Source organism: Hipposideros armiger, unplaced genomic scaffold (assembly GCF_001890085.2).
Source record: "Hipposideros armiger isolate ML-2016 unplaced genomic scaffold, ASM189008v1 scaffold_632, whole genome shotgun sequence".
NCBI lineage: Eukaryota > Metazoa > Chordata > Mammalia > Chiroptera > Hipposideridae > Hipposideros > Hipposideros armiger.
In genome coordinates, this window is record NW_017731982.1 from 628,766 (window position 1) to 655,941 (window position 27,176).

General features: G+C 41.8%; 1 protein-coding gene across 1 annotated transcript in view; it reads right to left on the bottom strand.

The window, feature by feature from the left end:
• Window positions 1-17,186: 17,186 nt before the first annotated feature.
• The window catches only part of AGTPBP1 (ATP/GTP binding carboxypeptidase 1), a 151,127-nt gene continuing 141,137 nt past the window's right edge, over window positions 17,187-27,176 (bottom strand). Inside the window, exon 24 of the mRNA XM_019625497.1 lies at window positions 17,187-17,923. Within this exon, the coding sequence (XP_019481042.1) occupies window positions 17,746-17,923 (178 nt within the window). The 3' untranslated portion in view covers window positions 17,187-17,745. The remainder of the gene's footprint in view (window positions 17,924-27,176) is intronic.

Genomic DNA, 27,176 nt, shown 5'->3' on the forward strand with positions numbered 1-27,176 from the left:
AAAACCAAACTATTATTCCACACCGAGTGTTAACCACATAGAAAGCCTGAAAATTTAACCCATTCTGTACAATTCGACTTTTAACCTTCCCATACACATGCAAACAAATAAAAAGCAGCACCTCAAAGCTGAAGCCGAACGTGAAAATATTTAGCTCAGGCAATAGGTGAGGTGGTTAGCGTTGTTTATTAAAGGAGTCGTTGTCGCAGTTTCATGAGACACATGCAGAACTCATCATTACGTGGTGGCTAGGAGGCTGGTTTGGGGTTCCTTTCCCTCCTCCTCTTCTTTTTCTCCAGTTTCCTCCTCTGGATTAGTTTTCTATTGCTACAAATTTGGCAGATGAAAACTACTACAAACATAGCAGCTTAAAATAGCACAAATGTATTATTTCACAGTATCCTTCAGGCAGAAGTTTGGCCACTGCACGGCTTAGCTGGTCTCATGGGGGCTGAAACCATTGCAGAAGGCCGAAATCAAGGTGTCAGCAGGGCTGCAGGGCCCTAGGCGTGAACCCGCTTCCACGTTCACTCAAGCTGCTGGCAGAATTCCCTTCCGCATAGGGCTGAAGTCCCCACTTTCTTGCTTTGGGCCAGTGTCGTTCCCAGCTCCTAGCACTGCCTGCTTCCCATGGCTCTTGGCCTCTATCCTCCATCTCCAAAGCCAGCCACAGTGCTTCAAATCTCTCTGACCTCTTTCTGCCTCATTTCTCTGACTGGAATCTGCCTTCCTCTTCTGCTTTTAAGGGTTTGTGTGATTGCATGGGGCCCACCTGGATCATAATCTAGGAGAACGCCTCTATGTTAAGGTCAGCTGGTTGGTAGCCATAGTTGCCTCTGCGAAGACCCTTCCGCAGCACCTAGATTAGTGTTTGATTGACTCACCAGGGGATGGTTTGTCCATCTGGGAGGGACATCTCTAGAATCCTGCCACCCACACTCTCTTTCCCCTCCCATTGACTAACTTGTTTTTTAGTTTAATTTTCTTTGCCTAGATGGAGATCCAAGCAATTTTAATACACATTTCTCTTCCCCTCTACTCTTCTGAGTTGAGGGGCGTTTGAGTGGCAGCGCCTCTGCCATGGCAGAGAAAGCCCTGGGCTCGCCACCACCGGGTGGGGGCTTGGGCCTTGGCACAGCATGCACAGCAGATGACCTGTACACACCCTTTTCCTTTGCCTGAAGCCTGGTCTCCTCAGTGGTAAAATGGAGATGATGATACACCACGTACAGAGTTGCTATAACAATTTAATGAGGTAATGAGACCTTTGGAAATGCTTTGTAACTCTAAACTGCTTGGCACATGTGCACTGCACAGGCCGACACACCAAAACTTGATTCAATTCAAACATTGCCTCTTTTGTAAACGTTCTCAGTAACCAAGTTCATGTAATTGCCTAAAATACCTTCCATTTATACACAGAACAAAAACCAGAGTAGCCTATCTACTACGTGTTTTAACAGATAAAGTTGGGCCAAATCATTCAATCATAGAGCAGAGGGACCTTAGGGTCTTTCTACTCAAAACTTTTACTTTATAAACTAAGAAGCTGAATTCCAAAGAAATGCCCTATTTGCCAAAGGTTCGACCAAGGTGCGTGAGTTGGCTCCTGATTCAGTTCTCTCCGCGTCTCCAGGTTGACTCTCTTAGGGAGTCACTCAGCAAATTCATTCATCAGGGATTTGTTTGCAGTTCTGGGAGAAAGAAAATTGTTTGCTGATTTCTGTAAGACCTGCTAGCCTCAGAGAGCTTTATTCTCTGACAATATTAATGTAGCTTAGAATCCTTGGTTGAAATGAAATGTCAAGATCCATAGTTTGCATGTTCTTGTTAAATTCAAGCACTGATATCCCAGCAGCAGTAGTCACTTGGGTGTGATTACTGTCATCCGTTGTCCCCTCTGGGCTCCTGGAGTGGCTGCAGTAGGCGCTGGCTCAGAGGGAGGGTGGGTCCCGTTTCTGAGGGCTCCTGGCGGGCTTGTTATCCAGGGGCAGCTAGTGGCCAGAGGGAGCTGGGGGTCAGATACAAACTCATCCCCAAGAAGGGGTTGAAAGGCAAGCCTATGAAACCCAACTTGTTGGATCAGAAAATGAAATCAGGGGTTTATACCCTTCTAATCATCTTTTATCTTTCTAAAACATAGAGCTAATCTCATCACTTACTTGCTTAAAACCCATCTGTAGCTCTCCAGTGACCTGTGGATACAAATTCTTTAGCATAGCTTACAAGTCCCTTCATGACCAGACCCCCACTTCCCTCTCCTCACCTACCCACCTGAAGCCTCTGCTCGTCTTGTTCCCTATGCCTGGGATACCCCCCACTTTGCCCACTCTCTCTGCCTGCACTCCCCCACTGCCAGCGCCCCTCTCCCTGGTTCATAACCCCAGCACTCTTTAGGACCCAGCTGGTCCCACATCATCACAGCCTTCCAGAGGCCCACTTTGGGATTAGCCATTAGTTCCCTTGTGCCGCCTGGGCATCTCCCCCTTCTCCTGGCATCATGTTCTGTCCAGCATGATGGTTGTTTATTGAAACCAGGCCTATCTCTTCCATGGGCTGCCATGTTCCTTGAGGATAAGGACCACATCTTCCTCACCTTTGTATTCCTTTCACCTACTTTGGCGCCATGCACATCAGTACTTGATAAAAGTTTGACAAATGAGTGAATGAATGTTTTCAATTAAAAGCTGCCAAGCTCATAGGCATTTCTTCCGTGTGTCTCAAATCCAAGGGTAGCTGGAATTTCTACTCCAAGACTAACAGATCAATTAAATCACTGAGGCCTCAGAAAAGAACATCTTTTTCTTTTTTAATAGATCTACAAACAACAGAAAGTACAACTTCTAAACAATAAAAAAGAAACATCAAACACAAAGCTTTGAAATAGAAAAAAAAAAAGTCCTGAGGTACTTTGCTACAATTCTGAAAAATTATCAAAATCTTAACCAGTATTTGGGCAATAACTGGACATTTTGTGCCTTCAAAATACAAAATGTACCAGCATAACCGCGGACCAATGATCAGACAACCAGTGTCACTGAAAAATCCATTATCAAATCCCATTTGCCCAGATTTCTCATTTCACATGAGCTATCATCTTGCTGCTCTCCTATGCTACCACTTAAAAGCCTCATTATTAGGCACGGGGAGTGCACATTTGGATGGGTAGAGTGTTTGCAATTATATTTTAAGGTGCTTCCCAAAGCTATAAAGTCAAAGCTATAAATGGCAAGATGGGCAATGTAATTGTCAACAGAGTATGAAACATGTCTGAAATTAGAGTCAGTTCTATTCAGCCTTAAAGGATGTGCCAACAGAGTGTAAACATCAAAAAGGATCTGATGAGGGGATTCAAGAGCAGTCAGAAAGCTGGGTGCCTCGGGCAAGTCACTTAACCTCTGTGGGACTGAATTTCTTCATTTGAAAAAGAGTGGGACTCAGTAACCTCTGAGAGCCTTTTCAGCACTAAAGATTCCATGGAAGGACAGACAAATTCTGAAATACAAAGTAGAATAAAGGAAATGGAGACAAATGGGCCACCATCCATAGAGTTACACTATTTATTGAACAGTTATTTTGTGCCCGGCTTTGTGCATGACGCCCTACAAATTTGGGTTTCTAGACCCTCACAAGCTGTGACAGCAGTATTTGATGAATTCATTAAATGGATATTAAATCCTCCACCCAATGCAATCTAATTCTGAATTAGAAAAGTAGACCCATGAAAGGGTATTCTCAGCCCCACAGGTTATTTAAATCAGATTCCATTTACACAACATGAGTGACCTCCCAAGCCCACAGCAGGCCATGTACACCTCTGGTGAGAGCCCTGGTGAAGGGAACTATTCATTTCCCCAGGAATATTATGGCCCAGTTTCACCAATTAAGACAACAAAACAGGGACAGGGGTCTGACAAAGAAGCAAGGGCTGGATTAGTCTCTTGAGTCTATGTTTCTAGTAGTTCGTGAACTAAAGTGTCTCAAATTTCCATGAAGTCTAGGGACGTTTTTGACTCAAAATGAAGAGGCGATTTCTAGAGAATTTTAAGCAAGATATGAAGACATAAAATATCTCGTTTTCCTTCCCTCTTTGTTACAAACATGATTATCTCGTGGAAATAGAGAAGTCTAAACTCCTGAGTTGCACCATTTTCCTTCAGTCAGTAGGTTGCTGCTGTGACAGTAATATTTGGTGAATTAATTAAACAGACATTAAATCTTCCACCCAATGCAAACTAATTCCAAATTAGAAAAGTAGACCCATGAAAGGACATCCTCTGTCCCTTTGAACAAAGTGAGATCATTTGAATGTGTCCACACTTAGTAAGATTCCAGGGCTCTCAAGCTCGGAGAACCAAACAAGCCTGAGCTGGAGAACATATGGGTGGTGCTGGGAATGGGGGAAGTTCAAGATTAAAATCATCACTCAGAAGACCTGTGGTGAGCTTACACCTCTGGGTGTTACACCCGTCCCTTGTAAATTCCTAAGCAGGTAGCTCTGTCATGGGGTGAGGGCTATTTACATATTAGCATACCAAAACACTAAAGGAAAAATTTTGCTCTGCAATGTCTAGCTTTTCCCCGTTTGTCTTCCAGCATGGACCTGTAATATGACACAATTTTTGAAACAACATTCTACTTCTCTAAGCCTATAAAAATAAGCTTCATTGTTCCCTTACAAGCTGACATTTGTACACAATGCAAAACTTTAGTTCTTTGGTCATGGGGCTGGCTTGCTCTGTGAGTCAGAGGGCTGTTACCACCTGCTGTTTCAGCCCATTCATTCTCTTCTCTGAGTCCTCCCATTCATGGGAGACTCTTGTTAAAAAATGATTAAAGAAGACAGATTAGGTGATACATACTTTAACGCTTCATGAAGAGTATGGTCTCCATTCAGAGAACCACAAAATGGGGCTGAAGGCAGGAAGCTTTTGTAGGATAAAGAATAAGGAACAAGGAAGAGACAGAAAATACCTCATTGGCTGGGGCCACGTAGTCAAGCTCGTTTGTGGCAAGAAGGAACAAGGAATAAATACAGAGTCCACAGAGTTGGCTTGGCATTGCGGATTGGTTGACTGCATATACTGCGTTTCTGGTCCAGTGGAGCATTTATTTATAGGGATGCAAACTTTCAGTTCACCGACATGGCATCCAGGCAGTAATGGCTCCATCTTGGGCCTAGAAATTTATTCTAACCCTCCCTACACCCCAGGTTCCACTCACAGATGGTATCTGTGGGTTGATCAGGTATTATTACTCATTAGAATCCATGGCTCGTCTCCATAGACAGCCCCCCTGCACTACCTGTTCAGTACACCCCAGGAAGGTGCCTAAGGGGTAATAGGACATGCTGTAAAGTATGGCGCTTACCCCAAGAGGGACACTCACAATCTGACTTCATTATTTAGTGGTTTCTAATCATATTGATCATCTGGATTATAAACAAGTAGCATAGATTTTTATTTTAGAACCATATTTTTTTTTTCTTTAGTCCATGAACCTTTTCCTAATTAACCATGTTCTCTTTATTTCAATCAGTTCTGCTTCTGTTTTCTCTCTTTTTGTTTTAACAACAGCAATAAGTTTTATGGCGGGTATAACTGGGGCCCTGGGCCGTGTAGTGGCTGAACTGCTACCTGAATTCCATCATTCTCACCCATACATAAGGAGGCACGTGATGGGGGATAGACCGTAGAGCTACTCCTGAGAAGTTAAATGTGTTGGACAGAAGGCCATCCTGCTACACTCTCTGTTAGTGGAGGTCCTGAGCTTGGACTGAATGTCCCACTGTACCTGTTCCTTGGGGGCGATAAGCAAAACGGCAGCCCCGTACCTATAAGCCCATTGTTGAAAACCATACTGGCTGTGAAGTGCGTGCTCCCTGGTGAGATGCTGTGGAATCTGGGATGACAATTTTGTAAAACCCCTAATGGTAGTTTTCTCAGTTGCTACTTTCCTGCTTGACTTGAATAAGAATCAGTTAATTTTTCCAACATTTATTAGCTGTGTGACCTTTAGGAAGTTAAGTTTCCACATCTATAACATGGGGTGATAATGTCTACCATGGGGTTGTTGTGAAGATTAAATAGGCACATATATATAAAGCACACACATCAGTGCCCATAGCATAGTAGGACCTCTGCAAATGCTAGCCTTTGTTATCATCACAGCAAGTCATGATTTTATTCACTCTAAGAATTGAACAGAGTGGCATGCTTCGGAGTGGTCTAAAAAGTTTAGTAAGTTTGATGGGCTTACCTGTAATATACAGTGCAACTTCCCATATCACATTAACTAGAAGTCAAGTCATGTAGGATCCTAGCGCTCTCTCTTCCTTGTTTAGCTGGGTATACTATATAAACACTAAAAGTTATCCATAATAGATGTCTTCTGCAAGGCAGGAAAGGGCATACCTTGTCAAAATGGTTACGGGCAGTTACCCAGCTTTCCAGTTCATAGCTCCTGCACTCACACCCGCACAATTACAGAACTTTGAAATGATACAGCTAAGCTGCATCAACCAACGAATAAAAAAGTCTATAAAAAATTTGCCAATAACTTGATCACAAACTAATACAAAGTTGGAGTGTTTAGGTCACCTTATTCTTGCTCTGTATTATAAAAAGGTTATAGTCCTCTAAAATTAAATCCAGAGAACAGGTAATTGTGGGCTTATTTCTAAGACTTACTTCTTGGCCCTGCCAGTTAGTGATAATGAAGCTACAGAATAAACTATCTTCTCACTGAAAACATCAATTCTTTAAAGAAAAACGAAGCAATAATTTAAGTGTGTGAGACAAATGTACTTTAGGTATGTTAAACAAAATTATTTTCCCTCCCCATCATAGATAGGAAAGCAGTTTCCAAGCCTTAAGAGAAATCAGGAAAGACAGAAAGGCTTGTACTAAACCATGACCAATTTTTGTTAAACATAAAATAAAAAGACTCAAGAGTCTCTTTCCTTTTAAAAAAAATGTAAAATGGTTCAAAACAAAAACTGGATGTACCACCTTTCTCCTAACCACCCATAAAAATACTGATTTGGAAATTATGAGAATCATTCCATGGGCTAAAAGGGAAAATGTTTCCATCGAGATTGTTTTCCTAAAGCATCCAGGAGAGTGCTTAACACACACTAGATATTGTCAGATTTAGCTCTCCGCACCCTCCTTAGGGACTGTACAGCATGTAGTGATAAAACAGCTGTATACTTTCCCAGTATCATCAAACCATTTATACAAGGCTAGCTGGACTGGCTCACTCGCCGAGATGAGAGGAAGCACAGATTCGTTTCAGGAGGGGCCCAAGGTTTGGGTCTGAGCCCCACCTCTACCACATACTAGCAACTCCAGGTAAGTCAGATGGCCTCTCAAGCCTCATATTCCTCAAAAATTACATGGNGTCCTGGGGCCCTTCTAGAACCACTTCTAAGCAGAGCAGGCTGCTGGAGAGGATGCGAGAACACCTCGTGGGAGCACAGGGATGGGTCACTGACCTGTCTTTGAGGTTCATGATATTAGAGCCTCTCAGTGGGACTGGAACATTCCAGTATAGTCAGCTGGCAGGACAGGAGCAATTGCCCAGAGGAAAATGTGCATCTGACAAGAAAGCCCCGCTCAACACCAGGACCAGCGGGCTGGGTGGCCCTCCTAAAGCAGACTCCCTGACACAAAACTGGCGAGCCTTCAGCCAAGCATCTAAGTGGCTTTCCTCAGAGAACCACGGAGGCCTGCCAGGGCTTTGAAGGACAGTTTTTAACAGCAACACACAGTTTTTAACTGATGTACATAGTATAATAACAGGTGAAGGAACGAGATTACCCAGTTATTTTTGGGGGGATGGGGGAGACCATGGGGGGGGGTGCTGAGAAGGAAGGCTCGATGTTTGGAAACATCACTGATCCCCTTAAGCTGAACAAGCCCCAGGTGGCAGATATACTCTGAGAGAGGTGCCTGGACATTCTGTAAGGTGGGTGAGTGGGTGACTGGCTCACTGTGAATATTAAGGGAAGACATCACCGTGTCTGTGTCTCTACGCCATTCAGGTCACACCTAGTACCTCACACTCATCCCCTAATAGAACAAGAAAGATTGGGGTGTCCCCTGTGCCTAGTCTTATTCCCACTCCAAACATGGGGTGCTTTGGCTGCTCCTGGGGAAAGGAGTGTAAGCTGCAGAAATAAGCCCTAATTGAGGGTTGCCAGATAAAATACAGGAGGTCCAATTAAATTTGAATTTCAGATAAATAATAAGATCTTAGCGCAAGTATGTCCCAAATATCACACTGTTGTTTATCTGAAATGCAAGTTTAACCGGGCATCCCATCGTTTTGTTTAGTAAATCTGGCAACCCTAGCCTCCTTGCAAAATCCACTGTGGGCCTCTTTTGGTTGCATCCTTCCCATACAAATAAGAGAGTCCCCGACCTTCTTCTGACCTTCTTCTTCTGCAGTGGCTCCGGGGCCGTTCGCAGCTGCAGACCACCACCAGCCTGCTCTCACCTCCTGAGCTACTCACCTGCCTGGCTCTCCCAAGAGTCCCGTGAGGAAGAGAAGCTCTGGTGATGTGAAGGAGCCTTTATCTGATCCCACTTCCTATCTGTGCCTGCATCCCTGCAGAGACGGGGAACTCGCTGCTCCTTGGTAAGCATATTCCACCTCCATTCATCTCCTTACATCGACTCCAAATCCACTGGCCCTCACGCTTTCCACCCAGAACTCATGGGTCCATCCGGCATCTGTGCAATCCTTCCGTGCAACACCTGTACCAATGTATTGAGCAGTTCTCACCTCTGTAGAAATATAAGCATGCAACAGTTGTTTTTCTTTCCCATTGATTATTTTCAGTCATCCTGTGACTGAAATCTTCCATTTCCTTCCCTTGATGGCATTTGCATTCAGATCATAGATTTAACCTCAACTTCAGTTTAAGCCACATCTTCTCCCCGCCCCCGTGCTAGCTGTGAAAGACCCTGAATGCATGCATGCAGGGAGGGGGTTTCAGCTCGTGCTTGAGCTCTGAGTCACCTCCTGGTCTTGGGGGCTGCACTCCTCTTCCGTCCTGGGGTGAGAAGCAGGGAGAGGGACATGAACTAAATGAACTAAAGTGTTTCTTTAGTTCACTGGGTCCCAACAAAATCCTTTTCCTGTTGGTTGTCTCGGCCTCTCAGGCTGAGTTAAGAAACAAGATTTGACCCAGTTGTAAACCTCCCTGTTGGATGCCACAGCTTTTCCGGATCATACCAAGGGGCTGTTGGTACCCTCTGGAGGTAAGTGTTTCAGGAGGCATGTGTCTGAGTTCTTCAGAGGGCCCTGTGGGGCCCTCCTCATGGCATAGTTCCCTATGATCTCTTTAGTGTCCTCAGCTTGTGCCACCAGCACACATCACAAGGCCCTGGGGTAGGATAGGTACACCCGCTGAGCCGTGCCCTTGAATGGGACACTGCATAACCATCATAACCCAGCAGCTCCCACAGCTCCCCCTCGGTGGGCCCATCAACCCTCGTGCATCCCGGTCTCACCTTTCCTATTTGATCCATTGGCTCAGGGAATTTTGTTCACTGGTAATCCCATATGCATTGCAGTCACGGGTATGACCACCCTCAGTAAAAACAGACAACTTCATCTTTCTGACATTAGAAAGTTAAAATGGCCAAGGTCACTCCAACAAAAAAGANCTAACCATTCAGAAATCTAAGAGATGATGACCCCAGAAAGTGACTAACAACTGGGCTTTGGGGCCATAGTGGGGTGTGAGGGTCTGACTCTGGGGGTTGGGTGTCATCTGCACAGACTTGAGGCAGGGCAGGTCAGGAATGTTCGTCCAAAGCATTTCCCCAGCAGTTCCACTGCTAAGAGTTTAGCCTAAGCACATAAGAAGACAAAGGGGCTAAGATGTGTGTAGAAGGGTGTTCAATTCAGCAGTTTATAAAAGGAAAACAACTGGCTACCAACCAACCATCCTTCACTCAGGGGCTGATATAGCCACATGGTGGAATAATATTCAGCCATCACAACGCAGGATATAAATCTATATATGTTAAGCCAGGGAGAGGTCCACAGTCAAAAACGCAGGTTAGATAACAGACAGGCAGATGGATACAGACAGCGAAAATTAGTAGTAGCAGTAATAGTAGTATTGGTATTTTATCTTTGTTTCCAGGGAAAAAAATATTATTTATTATCTTTGTAAATGGGAGGAAAGGGGGAGGCCATTTCCATTTGGGAAGCCAAAGGACAGACACGTGCCTGGTGACCTGGAGTAAATCAGTGGGACACAGCATGTGCCACCCTTCCCTGCCTGTCTCCAGGAAGAGGAAGGACCAGGGACTAATGAGTTAATCGAGTGTGTACAGCTCTCGGGCTTCTCAGAAAGAAGAGCCCACAGTGTTTTTATTTCCCTCTTTCCTTCCAGGCATGCCAGGCTGCATTTCAGAGTTTGATTGAAATTGTGCCATTCAGTCTGTCTCTCCACAAACAAATGGAATATTCTGAGCTTCCAGCATTTGGAGGCACACAGCTTGCATCTTTTTATGAAGAAAAATAAACACTGTGTATGGTAACAACCAAGTCATGATGGATAAAACATGCCTGCGATCCAGAACCACTGACGCAGCCCAGGCGGCAGACTCGGGGCAGGTGAGGACCAGCTGGACGGTGATGGGGAACAGGCCACGGCATGGGAGACGTGTGGGAACCGTGTGTGGACGTGCCTTTGGGGAGGACACCCTTATCTGGTCATGTCCCCACCATTCCTGGAGAACAAAAGGCACATGTTGTTTATTCCAACGGTGACAGTCAGTAGTGGCGTCCAATTCTCTCTAAGCTTCCAGTCATGAGACAATCGTTCAGGTTCACCCCTTCCCTGGCCATCCTTTGGCTTCTCTGAGGACTAGAAGGAATCAAAAACCACCCACACATGATTTTCCAGCTCGTCCTTAGCACAGCTGAGCAGCGGTCCTCAAAGTGCCAGCCCTAGACCAGGAGCGTCCATTGGTGAGAAATGGCGAGACAGCCACCCCGCCAGCTTGGCCATCGCTCATTGGTGCTGGTCGCCACATCCCTTAGACCCAAGCCTAAAGCTGGACCAGCAGATGAAGCAAGCATGTCTGAACACAAACACCCACAGCAGGCAGGAGCTTCATCCTTATGAGGGCACCCTGCTCATAAAGATAACGCTGACATACCTGTCCCTCAGCATCATGGTCACCAGATGGGCCATTTCTGAGACTCTTGCTTTCATAAAAAGAAGTCATGGGGCTGTAGCTGCTAAAAGAGCAGTCAGCAGAAGAGGGGGGGAGGCTGGGTCAGCTTCCAGATTTTGCATGATAATCGAGAAATTACCACCCCTGACCCCCACCCAAAGCTGACCCAATATACTTCCTCTGAGAGGAAGGGGCAGGCAGGTGTGACTTCCTGTCCCAGGCTCTGAAAGCAGGGTCTTGTCTCCCCACTGGTGAGTGCTTCCCCTCCTCCTCCTTGGGAGTGTCCTAGGAAAACATCATGTTTCCTCTAAAGTGGTAATCAGCTGTCTCCAGCTCCTTGTTATAAGCGAACAAAGAAGACACCCAGGCAAGGGGGCAAAAGTGAAATAAGATGTTAAAGAATACGGTTTTCACCAAGAGGCCCACAGACTGCCAGAGCCCACCAGGAAGGCTATTGTTTTATATCTAAGTACCTGGGCTGTTGGGGGAGTCCTGGCCAACAGAGGTCAACCTGCCCCTGACAATTTACAATCCTAGATGAAACACTCAATCTCCAGAGGCCCAGCCCTTGGATGGACTATGTCAGGATCTCATTCATTTGTGATGAAGCCAACATTCCTGAAGAGAGGCGGGTCCCCTTTCCCAAGGGAGTAGAACAAGTCACAATTCTATTCTTCCTTTGTCACCACACTTTCCTGTGTCTTCATTTCTTCTGTGTACTCTTCCTCACTTAAAGGTGGCAGGCCAGAGCAGTTTGGGGAGACCTTTGTAATTTGTGTTCCCAAGTAAACAACAAGGAGAATAAAACATGGTGATGGAATAAACAAAGTCAAAGGAAAGGAGAGATGGTAACTAATACTTGTTTAACCTACTATGTGCCATGTACTGTTAATAGCTGTTTCCATTCATTATCATATCAATACCCACAACAATCTTCTGAAGTATGTATTACCCTATGTTACAAATGAGATGATTAAAAATCAGAGAGGTTCAGTAACTTGTTCAGGATTGCACAGCAGAGGCAGGAAATCCCAATAAGACCCTTTTCTTTTTTTTTTGGCTCTGATTTTAACATGGCTGGCTTTCTGCTCCTCTGGAATCTGAGGTCCATCTGCTATCAGGAGAAGAACCACCCTCCCCTGCCACCAGCTCACCCACTGCCTTCCAGGCTCCTGGCTTGCAAGAGCTTTCATGTCTGTTTGACAAACCGCAGGAGAGAAAGCTGCTCCAGGCACTGTTCAAGCTGAAAAGCTTTTTGGAATAAGAGGTTTAAAACTCACCTTTTTTGAGTGATCCCAACTCTGAGAGAAACAAATAAAAACCAGAATTCTTCTGCTGTGGTCTGTTGGAATATCTGGACACTTTTCCCAGAATGTGACATCATTTTCCTTCCAGACTTCGATGTTAAAAATAGCCCAGAAAATCCTTTGAACCATTGTCTCCTTAAAACACAATATGGATTGTATGTGTGTTTACCACTTTGAAGAAATGCTTTGTGACACGAGATGTGCTGTCAGTCTGCTCCACTGGCCTGACAGATGCTAAGGGGNCAACGTCCTCCACAACTAGACTGAAGAACAAAACGACAGCAACTTGTCTGTTCCCCTTCCCCAATTCCCCAGCGCTGTTCCCATACCCCCAATTCCCCAATAAAAATCTTAAAAAAAAAAAAATTACATGAAAATGCTAATGATGTCTGTTTATTAATAGTGTTTTCAAGATACTCAAAGGAGTTAACTTTTAGGGATGCACTTCTTTAAAGGGCTGTTTAAATGCTCTTTATCAATCTTGTGTGGATAAAAGGCATGGATTTGCAGTTCCAATCAGTGGGTGGATGGCAATAGCTTTAAAATGGGTAACTGTAATACCAAAACTTCATCCCATTATACTTGCCCAATGCTCTAATTGATGTAACTCATAACAAAGGGGTCTCTGATCCCTCAGCTAGCTCCCTAGATCCATGTTGTTACGATGCCTCGTTAAAGAGGTTCTTCTGGACCAGCCGAGTGGCACGATGGTTAAGAGCTGGCTTGGGACACCAGAGGGCCCCGGTTCAGAACCCACATATGAGGGCCAGTGACACTGCCCTCAATAGCTAAGATGCTGAACAACAGCTCAACCTGGAACTGGGCTGCTGTGAGTTGCCAGTGACTGCATAGGATGCAGCCCCTGCTGCAGTGGGTTGCCATGGGCTACTGTATGTAGCCAGCAGCCAGAGTGAGCGGTCAGCAGCCACCGTGAGCGGCCGTCCAGAAGCCGGCGACTGATCTGCCTCGCCCAGGAAGAGTGCCATGATGGTACTTGGGCCAGTGAAGCAACGTCCTTCACAACTAGACTGAAGAACAAAAGGACAGCAACTTGTCTGTTCCCCTTCCCCCAATAAAAATCTTTAATAAAAAAAAAAAAGAGGTCCTCACTTTCAACATTAATATTGCACATTTGTGTCCTTCATGACTAGTAGAGAATTTTCCAGATGCTGAAAAGTCAGCACTTGGGCCAATAATATCTCTGAAACCATTGACAAGCTTCATGACTGGAAGAAATAATCCCTGAATTTCGAGTGGGCAATGACAAAAATATGGTTCATTTCTGGCCCAGTAAACTTTTCCAGTAGGTAGAAAATAAAAATTAGTTTATCTGACATGTCTGAGCAGCCATCTGCTGTTTTTGCCTTCTCAGTGTCTCTAAGTAAAATAACGTGTCTCTTTCTTTTAACTTCTCTCAGGACATGTGCTGTGGGTGGAACCACCCCTTCAGGGAGGGGCCCTTTCAAAACATTAATTCTCATAAAGAAAGTGAGACTTGTTTCTGAGTTTCCTTTTTTCAATGAAGGAATTTAAATACACTCTAACCAGAGAAATACTTACTTAACATTAATAACATTCTATTGTGTAAAGCAAAACAGTTTTTCACTTAAAATATTGCTTCAACAGGTTTTTCCTAATGGAGAGAACTAAGGTTTACAGATGGCTACTAAATTCTCACTAAAGTAAGAGAAAAATTCACTGATTTTCCATTAATATTTTATCATTCAAGTACACAAAGGGAAACAAAAGGATTTATAAAGATACATTTATAGTTTCATTACTGTCATTTATTTCTGGATCATGCACAAAAACAATTCCATTAGTACATTTATTGTATTATCCATTTCAGCGCTCATAATAAAATGGTCACCTTAATTTGGGTATTTGAAATTTAGAAGTATTGCATTAATTGTTGTTAGTACGCTATCTGAGGTGGAACTCCAGGTCAATTGTTTGTTATTAGGATTCAGACAATGTCCACATTTCCAGATACCACACAAAAACTGGAAAAAGAGGCAGAGGCTCATTAATGTAGGACAATCTTGTATTCAGACAACAGTGTGACTGCAATGAAGGAAAAACCAACTTGGACCTTATTTGCATCCTGCCTTGCCTGAATAAATTTCACAAACTCAGGAGAGACCTTGAGCTTTTAACAGTCCTTACTCTTTGGGGACAGGCAAAGGGCAGCGTCTCCTTTTGTGGTAACAATGGGAGGCTAGTTGTCAGGAGGCCTGGGCTAAAACCCTGGCTTTACCCCAGTGATCCTGTGACTCTGTGTGTTTATTTTCTTGATTCTACAGATTAGTCTGATCTAAATCATTCTGGTGCTAATTTCCAATTCATAGGTCTTCTGAATCTTTGTAAGCTGTGACACTGAAAGAACACATCAGATCATACCAGTGTTTCTCACAGTGTGGTTCCTGCAGTATCGCTACCTGAGAATTTTTTAAGAAACACAGATTTGGAGGGCCCACCCTAGATCTACATAATTAGTAATCTCAGTTTTGAGAAGCAGATCTTCCACGTGATTCTGACACAAACTATACAGTTTTGAGAACCAGTGGGTTAGACTAAAACTACATTTCAGAAATTCACAGTTCCAAATACAAGGTAAATGAAATCTAAACTCCATTGTTAGGCTCAGTTTATCAGCTACACATTAATTTTCAGGCTTACGGCACTGAAGTCATCTAAATCATTCTTTGAAAATCCTGAAAAGACATAGCCACAGAGGTAAGATTTAGGGCAATTTTAGCTACTAATAATCAATGAAACTTAGTTTTACCCTATTTAGGAAAGTTAGAATTTTAAGTTATTTATTTTTCCAAAGCTATTTATTATTTAAGAAAAAAAATAATTCCCTAACCATGAAGACTGTCTCTTTAATCCTGTTTATAATTATTTAATAAAAGGCATATTCAGGTTTGTAACATGCTAAAAGATGAACTTCATTAATATAAATATTGTAACACTACATAGTAAGGAGTTTTTACACTTAAAACATAATAAATCAAAGTTTTAAGTTATTCTGCACATTATATTTAGTAACTTTAGTTGCTCTTCATAATGACTACCTTGCTTTTTAATTTCTAATGTAATAACCAAGAAAAATTCACAATATGCACACAGTGGCTCCATAATCTACTCTCTGAATAAATTATAAAATTAAATATAACTATTTTATATATAAAATATATTAATAAATTACTTTATAATTATAAATTATTAGGTAAACTATTAAATAATCCTTTACCTTGTTAAAGTATCCTGATCTCTCTTCAATTAAGTCACCACATACTAAGATGTCTTCTTCAACCTCACAGTCTATTTACTCTTTATTTTCTGTGCTTAATAAGAATTAGACTATTTAGAGAAAAAGACCTCTTTGTCAACTGCCTCATGTTATGTTCTTAAACATGGTTCCCAGGACACCAAAACGAAGCTACACTGTAGATGAAATATCTCAAATAATACAATGAAAATCATTGATTTGGAAAATGGAAAAATTGAAAATATACTTTTATAATTTCTTTCCATTACAGGCTTTTTTTAAAAATTAAAAAAAATCTATGGGCCGGCCGGGTGGTATGTTGGTTAAGAGCTGGCTTGGGACGCCACCTCTGAGCAGCAGGACTCCAGTTCGGATCCCACATGGCGGCCAATGACACTGCCCTCTACAGCTAAGATGGTGAACAACAGCTTGACCTGGAGCTGGATGGCCATGAGTTGCCGGCGACAGCATAGGCTGCAGCCCCTGCTGCAGTGGGCTGCCATAAGCTACCATGTGTGGCTGGCAGCCAGCGTGAGCGGCTGGCAGCTGGTGTGAGCTGCCAAGAGCTGCCGTGAGCGGCTGTCCAGAGGCCGGCGACAGATCTGCCTCACCCAGGAAGAGCGCAATGATAATACCAACATGGGCCAGTGAAGCAACGTCCTCCACAACTAGACTGAAAAACAAAAGGACAGCAACTTGTCTGTTCCCCTTCCCCAATTCCCCAATAAAATCTTTAAAAAGAAAAAAAAAATTAAAAAATCTAATCAGGAATAAGCAAAGATAATGTGCCAAAACCTAAGCACCTGAGTCCTGGCAAGAATCTGTTTAATGAGGTATCTTTTTGGATTTGTTTTGTTACGACGGAAACTTAGTTCTGAAAGCGCTTATCCAAAAGCCCTGGACTTGTTTTATTTTATTTGAAAACAAAGCCATTCCTGCAGCAGACAGCTTAAACTTGGGAAGATGTCACTACAAAAAGTGGCTTCAATTCGCTGAAGTCATCTAGTATTCAGATACAGTGTCAACATGCCCTAAATGAGTTCACTTCAGTAAGTCTGAAAACAGCACAACTCAGGATATGCTAAAGTTTATATACAAATACACGTTTAACATTGGATCACATCCTCACTGCATTTTTAAAGCCTCTTAACAAATTGACTAGAGTGATAAAGTTTAGGTGTACCCATGAGACACAATTTTAGACAAAAGAGCTGTTCAAATACATCTTTTATGATAGGTAGAGGTATACCCACCCATACTATAAAAAACTTAACACCAGTAAATTAAACAATTTTTTTTACATATTTTTATCCATGTGTTCAGATATTGGATTTTTATAATATTTCCACAAAGAGTCTATAAACCAAGAATCTGAACTGATTAAAAAGGATGAAGAAATGAATGCAACATTTAATATAATTTTTATTTGTTTAATTTTGGTAAATGTAGAATGTAATGATTTCAAGGCAAACTCTGGATTATTTCAGTCACAACTCAACAGTTAACATGATTCTGAAGAACAGTCTTATCTTCACTACCTACCCACCCCCCATACAGACATATCTATAGAAATCCATGTACATATATATATTAGTTTTCAAAATCTCAGAATTTTCAACAACTCTAGAATTTAGATTTTATATTCTTACACACTTCAAAATTATCCATTTGATGCAAGATATAACCATGAGGAGATAAAAAACCATGCAATAACACTCAGGTTTTTAAGTAAATCCAATATTTGATAATTAAATACTATGTAAAGTGCATTAAATAGCTAAAATAAAACAAGTGCCAATTTTATTATGAATTAATAACACATTTATTGTCTTAAAACCAAATAGGCCCAAAATTCCTTTTGTCTTTCTGAGTCAGCTCTATAAATTCATTTCTCAAATCTCCTGTGTAACAACAACCCAGATATTTCATTTCATCTCTGTATTTACAAGAGATAGCAGAGGGCTCAAGGTAGGTATGTTCTTGATGATTCAGAGTCAGAAAGTACTTCTTCTTGAGCAGAAGGTTCATAATCTCCTACATTTTCAGCCAATTCAACATCTAACTCATCATTACTTTCTGCACTGTAATCAACTTCTTCAAGGAATCGAGGTTCATCTTCATCCAAAACATAAGTGGTAGGGCTGTAGCCAAAGCACACAGAACATACAAAGACTTCATTAGATTTTAAGGTTCTGATATAAGATTATTTGACCACACTGGATTAACCTTGATTTCAATATAATAAAGGTAGTTGGGTTAACTTTAAAGGTAGTATCCAAATGAACAAGTTGAGAGATTTGTAATAGTTAAAACCTCCTTGCATTGATAATAAAGGGTGCTATGCTGTTTGAATTGTATATGAATTGTGTCAATATACATCCTACAATTAGGCAGCAACAAAAAATAATAGGCCCTCTCATTAGGTTACTTCTTTGAAAGATTTCATCAATTTGCAGGCTTAAATGTTCTATTTTAATCACTGTAAATCAAGCAACAGATATTTTCAATCGGCTTATTAAGAAAGTGTGTCTTTAATCGGTTCCTCCAGTAATGCACTGACACCACTTATTCCAAGTCTGTAAACTGATGATTTGCCATAAAAGCAGCCCATATACCCATCCTCACAGTTTCTATTGGTCAAAAATAAAAATGAAAAACAAGTGAACACTCTACACCCAGATTAATTACTTTCCCTTGGGACACAGAATAAGATATTTGCTTAAAAGCACTAAGTGCTTCTAAATATTTCATTAGTTAGGTTGTTTGGGATTAAGACCTTTTCACTAGGGTAACATATTCATTCCTCTTCAAAAAATAAGCGTGTTCAGATTCCTCTCTATTTGGGAGATTTTTCACACACACACACACACACACACACACACACACACACACACACACACACACTATCAAAAAACCACTACAGCAACATTTCAATGTCTCCATCTTGTGACCAAAGCCATCTTAATTTCATATAGATATATGTTCGTTTATATCCCACCTGCTTCCGAAAGGATTTCCCATCGCTGATGCAATTAAAAGCTATAAAATCAGACAATAAAAAGGGAACAATAATCTGTTATAATGAGCAGAGAAGCAGATGTCATTAGGCACCTAAAATGAAAGAATTCCTGCAAACTGCATATTAAATTCAGCTCAAATATCCGGACGTTTTGGTGAGAAACACAAGTTAACGGATTATATGGTTCTAATTTTCTGAGAAGAGAAAGCAAAACTCATCTGGTGAGAGTATCCTTTCTCCAGAATTGTTTTAATTTTGCACATTCAAGAAAATAGAAAAATATATTGCAAAACCATCTTGGTCTTATACATATAGCAAACGTCCTCTTCCAAGTTCTGAGCCTGCACTCGGATAGAGCAGTCCTGATAAACGAAGCTGAATGGCTTGGAGGATTGTATGAGACTTTACAACACACTTCACACTCGCAAGAACAATTTCACCGCTTTCAATCATGCAACTAAAATACTTATCATGACTCTGATAGGTCTTTAGGGGGGAAAAAGTTAGATTAAAAGAAAATAATTGCCTTTCAAATGACAATTATTCTCTTTTTATTTGAAAACAATTAATTCATTCCTCCTTCTTGACCTTGGTATTTCAAATTCTCAGTGTCCCAGGTGGTTCTGAAAATAGATAGAAGACTAGCTGAAGCAAAGGAGAAGTGAGGAGAGAAGAAAAGACCAATCTCTTGCCACACTGTTTTCTTCCAGGAGACTCTGCTAACAAGAAATGATCATGGAAAAGCAAGGAAGGAGAAAGAGTTGATCAAAAGCCATGAAGTATACAGACACAGGGACTGGGAAAGCCAACCAGGACTGCAGAGCTGACTCCATCGTAATGAGGCACAGCAGTCAGTGCAGTGTAGATGCCCAGCAGTGTCTCGGACTCTCCCAACAGGAAGGAAGGGCACAAAATCCAATGTGGTGGGTGGATGGGCAGGTGGGCATTGTTCAGATCTATGGAGAGTAGAACTTCTCTCTCTCTCTCCCTCTCCCTCTCTCCCTCCCCCTCCCCCCCCTCTCCCCTTCCTCCCTCCCTTCTTCTCTCTCTCTCCCCACCACCAAGGAAAACAACACTGGCGTAAATGAAACTGGTTACAGAAAGCCCAGCCACCACACTGGGGTCAGAACATGGACCTGGTTCTTCTACAAGGGAAGCTGGATCCTAGAAAATTAATCAATCTGACCTAAGGGAAAGGATTTCAAGAAAAAGCCTAGTCTTATCAACTGTTAAGTCAATGAGGAAACAGAAGGAGGGAAGTATAATTTAGGAGCAACAAAGATGCCCGAGATCAAGCCCAAAAAGCTCCTAGACAGCAAGGAGACTTGGATGAATGCTGGTATCAGATGCTGATAAGCACTTTTAAGAGAAGCACACATGGAAGGCAAGCTCCTGGGAATTTAAAAGAAATTCCATAAGGAATGTTCAGGGCTCTGGATGCAGATAATAAGTTGATCCTTGCAGTCCCTGATCTCGGCTCATTCATAGGCTGTGACATGAGCTCCATTCATGTTCTGGCCTCACCCATCCTTACACCCAGGACTGGACCAGTTTCATGCTCTCCTTCCACTCCTGTAACCCATACTGGTGGCCCTGATATTTGCCTCGTGTTTCTGCAGACCCTAACAAAACCATGTTCCTCCCTAGCTTATAAACGAAGTATACACAGTACATCCAGCAACAGTGATGGGGCCAACAGTGCTAATGTTTATGGACGAGTGTGTTTGGGGCTGGGTGTGGGGGCGGAAGAGGCGAGATGGGAGAGGAGAGAGGTCAGCAGATCTCGGTTTAAGGAGCTAGGGGCATCTATACCATCCATGACGTGGTCTCCCTAATAAGACAAGTGTCCATCGGATACCCTCCCAAATCTTTACATTATTGATTATTTTCCCCAAAGTTTTTGGTATCCCCATGACAATCTTGTGGTTACAGATGTGCTTGCTAAGCCCCGCCCCTTCTCCCTCATCCCCACCCCCCTCCCATCTAGCAACCGTGTTCTCTCTATAGCTTTGAGACTGTTTCTGATTAGTTTGCTCATTATTTTATTCTTTAAGTATACACTTGAGATGAATAATAAATATCAACTATAATTTTATATATATATATATGTAGTCACAGGATGTGGAGTACAGCATAAGAAATAGTGGTATTTTAACAGGTATATACAATGTCAGAGGGGTAGTAGATTGGGGGAGGGGGATTATCACTTTGTGAGGGGTGTAAATGTCTATTACATTGTTTTGCACACCTGAAACTAAATAAAGCATGCAAGCTAGGGAAACGCTGAGGTAGGGGGAAGGTAACGAAGAAGATTCCAACCCTCATCACTCTGCTGAAAGCAGCCTTCGTATTGCTATTCCAGTTGCCACTTTCCAGGCCATTTTTTCTCGATCTCTGACACCTCTCTTCGGGTCTGCTTCATTCCCCGTTTCTTCTCAGTGTTGATCAAGTGCTCTTCATCCTCTGTGGATACCTCAAAAATAGGTGCTCACAAAACGGCTCTGTTTCTGATATGCATGCCCTCTTTGAGTGATTTTAATTTACATTCTGATCATTTCCAATTCCAAATTTCTAGCCCTGACTCCTCCCCTGAACTTCTCCTGTGTATGCACGGACTTGCTAATGTTCCTTCCCATGGCTAGCTCACTCGCACCTTGAATGTAGCATGGTCACAACTGAACTCATTGTTCTCCCCACCAAGCCTGCCTCTCTTGTAGATTTTCTCAGTACCGTTCACTCAGTGAGTCATAAAACCACAATTCTCAGCCAAAGAGTCCTGCCAGTCATTTCCAGACCACTCCTTGCCTCCCCTTTCCAAGCCTTCACTGAAAATGTTTCCTCTGCTTAGGACACAGTCCCACCTTTTCTTCTAACTACTCAGATGTCCTTTAACCTGCAGTTCAGGCTCGTCTTTAGACATTCTTCCTTTCTTAAAGCCCATCTTGGGATAAAAGCCTTTCTCTATATTCCCTCTGCACCCTGCACAAACATTCTATCTGGTCATTTTTCATAAGCAGTTGAAACTGCCTACTTGTGGGCCTGTCTTCTCAGTACTGAATCATAAGCATCTTAAGGTAAAGAACCGACTTACCGATCTTAGTACCACCTGTCAGGTCCCAAAAGCACCTGACACATGTAGGCCCTAAACAAATGTTTGCTGAACTCTTCATGAGAAGCCAAGAGGTCCACAAGATCATCAATTTTCATATAACCCCCTCCCACTGATTTTACTTTAGTAAAAACACTCAAGGCACAAGACCAATCATAGCAATTCAACTTTACTTTTATTAATAATTCCAACATGTTTTAAGCACTTTACAATTTAGAAAATTCCTTCACACACATCATCGCATAATAACCTTCACTTAAGAGAAAGATTTTAAGGTGATTTGCCCCAGAGTTATAAAATAATTCATCCCTTTCCATCAGCAGATAGGAATTCAAGTGTTATTTCAATCACACACAAAAAGAAAGCCTAATCAGTATTGAATTATTTCCCATCACTATTGTTTCCCCACCACTACCTTCCTCATTCCTCTCACTTTCTTCACATACGTTTACTCCTTTTGCCCTGTTTTTGCTTCATTCCTCAATAGCCGCCCCCTATACACCTGCCTTAACATCCTTCTGTTCTGGATTTTAGTTCTCAGGATAAAGATGACTAAGCCAAAAACAATTCAGTAAGACACATTTCAGTCTAAAAGAGAACAGTATTTTAGTCCAAAAACAAATCCTCCTCATGCTGCTTCAAAAAAAAATACAAACACCTTCACCCAAAGGGCCTTCTCACAGGATGAATGCGCTGAAATCCTCTGCTGTATGGTGTCTTTATGATGCAGAGAAGGTTTATAATTCCAACTGATTTCCAAAGGTAGCAAAAACTTCTGCTTTGTTTAGATTCAAAGTTTTCTGGTTATCCTTACATTAAACTATTAAGCACCGCACAAAATTAAACCTAAAAAATTCATCATCTTCCTCCAATGTACACCCGTCTACTTCCATTAGAGCTGACTGGCCATCCGAGACATCAGAATGCAGGTCTTCAGCTGTCACCTATACAAGCATGAAAGACACACACTCTATACGTGGAGTCAGGAATTCCAGGTCTGTGCCTCTATCCTACTAGCCAGCTGCGTGACCTTCGGCAAGTCACTTCCTCTCTAAGCACCGGTTTTCTCCCGTGTGAAGCCGAGGTAACAACATAAGCCCTACCTGACAAAGTGGTTTGGCTCAGATTAGGTAGTAACTGTGAAAGCAGTGTAAACTCTTAAGCTGTACAAATATAAAATGTTATTATGACATTAAGAAAACCTACCTTGTTATGGAAAAAAGTAAATCAATCTTTCTGAATTCCTACTGAGCCCAGACAATGAGCCGCCCCAGGCCAACAGGACTAGAAATACTGGCTTACCTTTGTAACTCAGAATCCTTCCTTACCGGCGCACTCTGCTACAATTAGAGACTAACCTACCTGGTTTAAGACAGCACAATAAAGATATCCTAGGGGAGAATATCTGAAACTGATGCACAGACAGAAAAATATTTCAGAAAAATTATCAGCAATTTGTGACTGGTTGATTGTGTCTTTCCTGTGCTGAAATGTCAGGTCTAAAGTGAAAGAAAATGTCTATCTGTGCAAATATTAGAGAATATTGTATTTATATAATTTGGCTCCAATCTTATAAGAGTTATGGCATCTACTATATATCACAAAGTAAACAAAATTATCCATAGAAAATACAAGGAACACTTTCTGTCAGTCTTCAGTGGCCACAGCATACACATAGGTACTTGCATACACATGCACATGCGTATACACACATTCAGAGTTAGTGGATAGAATGTCTAACAAGAGAATAATCTATTTGGGAAAAAAAGGAAAGAAAGTAGCTAATTTGATACTTTGTTGGAAAAAAAGTATAACTAAGCTGACTTTGGGAAACAGTAGTTAACTAACTCACTAAACTCCACCTTACTTTACTATTGATCTAAAAACATTCCTTAGGGGCCGGCCGAGTGGCGCATTGGTTGAGAGCTGGCTTGGGATGCCAGAGGGCCCTGGTTTGGATCCCACATATGAGGGCCAGTGACACTGCCCTCTACAGCTAGGATGCTGGGCGGCAGCTCGACCTGGAGCTGGGCTGCCTTGCCAGCGACGGCGTGGGCTGCGGCCCCTGCTGCAGTGGGTTGCCATGGGCTGCCGTGTGTGGCCAGCAGCCAGCGTGAGTGGCCGGCAGCCGCTGTAAGCGGCCGTCCAGAAGCTGGCGACTGATCTGCCTCCCCCGGGAAGAGCGCAATGATGGTGCCAGCTTGGGCCAGTGAGGCAATGTCCTCCACAACTGGACTGAAGAACAAAACGACAGCAGCTGTCTGTTTCCCTTCCCCAATTCCCCAGCGCTGTTCCCATCTCCCAATCCCCCAATTAAAATAAAATAAAAAATCTAAAAAATTAAAAATAAAAACATTCTTTAGACACAATGAAAGGATTAAATGGTTAAATTCACAAATAATGCAGGAGAGCTTCACAAACTAAAACCACTCCTTTTTAGTATTTTTGCTTAGTCACTTGGAAGATACAAGACATAATTAAAGTACAAGGGAGTTTCGGAGTTAGACCGGGACGCAATTCCTGGTTCTGCTGGGAATTACTAGATAGATAATCTTGGATAAATTCATCTCTGAGCCTCGGTTTACACACATGCGTAAAGGGGTTGCAATACATCTGTCTCAGATCATTCTCAGTAGAACACGAGAATCCCTGAAATAATAATCAAACTTAAAAATTCAGAATGGGCAGGCGTGTCGGGGGTCCCAACACCACTCCAGGTTTAGTGATTTGCTAGGAAGACACAGGATTCAGGACACAGTTGTATTCATAGTTATGACTTATTACAGTGAAAGGATACAAAGCAAAATCAACCAAGAGAAAAGGTACGTGGGGCAAAGTCCAGAGGAAACCAAGGCCAGGCAAGGAGCTGCTAAGAGGCAGAGAAGTCATCAGAGATTTCAGCAATTTCAAAGGATTGCAGGCAAAAATTGGAGTTCAGAGCTGCCAAGTTTCCTGAAAGAAGGAAGTTGCAGAAATGTGACTCCAATCGATTTCCCCTAGAGGCGTTTGACAAAATCTTAAAACACACAGTACAAGAGACTACTGGAAGCAAAGCAGAAAGCAGCAAAACAAACAAAACAGAAAATAAACACAGGCTTTCTGGCAGTCTTGAGGTGCTGAGGAAAGGAGAAGCCTTAGGCCTTCGCTTATGACCCTGGAGGGCTATGACCTAGAAAGCATGAGAGGTGAACCAAGAGTTAAACAAGTTTCACAAGTTTTGCAAACCCACCTCAAGTCGGCTGGGCCCCTTCACTGAACTGAGGTGATCTGCCCTACCCTACAGCCTGCCAAAGGATAGAATGAATCCTCTGAAGGAATATGCATTCTCCCTTATTCTGATATACTGTGTTCTTGTTTTAAAGTCTTAAATAGACACTTATGTGAGAGGAATAACTTCATTCTTCCAAGAGGCTACCAAGACTATAACACATAAATACCTATAAATATATATGGTCAGCAAATTCCTTGTAGAGCTAAGTCTTAGAGACTAACAATTGCTAACTTGATACCTATCTCTATCTCAAGGATAAGAGGCATTTCCTTCTCTTATGATAAGCTTCAATGCTTTCATTATAACCTAATCTGGCCTGAGGTCCTGAAGGGCGCACGTAAATCCCAAACTTATTTTCTAGATGATTTCAGTCTCCTCTGTATTTGAGAGTACAATAGCATTTCAACGACTTAGCACAAAAACAGACATTGTTCACCTTTTTAGTTATAAGCAATTATGATTTCAAGTAGACTGGAGGTTGTGATATGATCTTCAATTATGTGGCATGATTTATCTGCCTAGAAAATATTACAATAGCAATTATAGCTGTAAGAATTTTCTACATGGTAGCAATACATGACTCTCAGAAGTGCAAACCAAACTCAAGTATGTGCATCACAGCCATTAAAAAGGAAGATCTTTTACAATTAGCTTGATTAAATGATAAACTGTACATTAAAAATAAAGCACACTAAAAAAAATAAAATAAAAATAAAATAAAAAAATAAAGCACACTAATACCAGTAAGCTTTACTACATAGTTAGGTATTAGATATTGTTGTTAACATTTGTCACAAATGATCTATACTGACAGATACTCTCTCCTTGACCAGACTTAAGTCAAGCTCCTCTGAATCCTCTTGTTGACTAGGCCCTGACCTTGGGTTCTGTCCTTAGTCCAGTGGCTCTGCCTTCTTGACTCCAGTTTCAGCAATAATCCTGCTGAGTCAGTTTATTGAAAATACCCCACTCTCAATATCCAATCCCCCTGGGCTGCTTCCAGCAAAATTATGTCAAGTCAGTTCAGCCAGCATCTCTCTCTTACCCCGATGTTTCCTCTCAGTACTTTTCGATCCACCAATCCCCCAGTCTACTCTGGCTATAAATTTCCATTTTTCCTTATTATATTCACAATCTCTCTCCCCTACTGCAAAACCCCATGTAGCAATTCTCCTAAATAAAGTCCACCTTCCCATTATTTAAAAAGTATCATGAATATTTTTTTCTTTAACAAGCAATATTAATTTAATCTTCTGAGGACAAAAAGTTCCTATATATTTATAAATAAACACTAGCTTCACATAAATAAAGTATAGATAATATAGGGTTTGATATTTCATTCTAGTATTAATAGCCTGTAGCAATCAATATCTTTGTTATACTTTACCAATTACTTCAAGGCAGTTCACTTATAACACTAGAAACGGGTGGAGCCTTTAACCACAGAACATTATGATGGTAACTGGTCCTGAGACCTGCACTTATTTCCTATGCCTTATTTGAAATGTACATTTCTAACACCTTTATCAAAACATACCAAATTAGATCTTTTAAAAGTATCAACATAAAATAGAACTAATGCTAGGCATATTTTAAAGACCTCCCCTAGCTTAAGTCCTATTTACTTTGTTAGTAGCATTAGGAACAATTTCTCATCAAATTTTCTAATGTTCATGCTGTATGCACAAAAAGGAATTAAGTACTAATATATGCTACAACATGGATGAACCTCAAAAACAAGCAAAGTGAAAGAAGCCAAACACAAAAGGTCACGCATTGTACGATTCCATTTATTTGAAATATCTAGAACAGGTAAATGGTTGCCAGGGGCTGGATATGACTGCTTAAGGAGTAAGAGGTCTCTTTTCCGGGAGATAAAAAAAGTTCTGGAACTAGATAGAGGTGATGAATGGTTGCACAATATTGTGATGTACTAAAATGCCATTATATTGTTCACTTTAAAATGGTTAATTTATGCTGTGTGAATTTCACCTC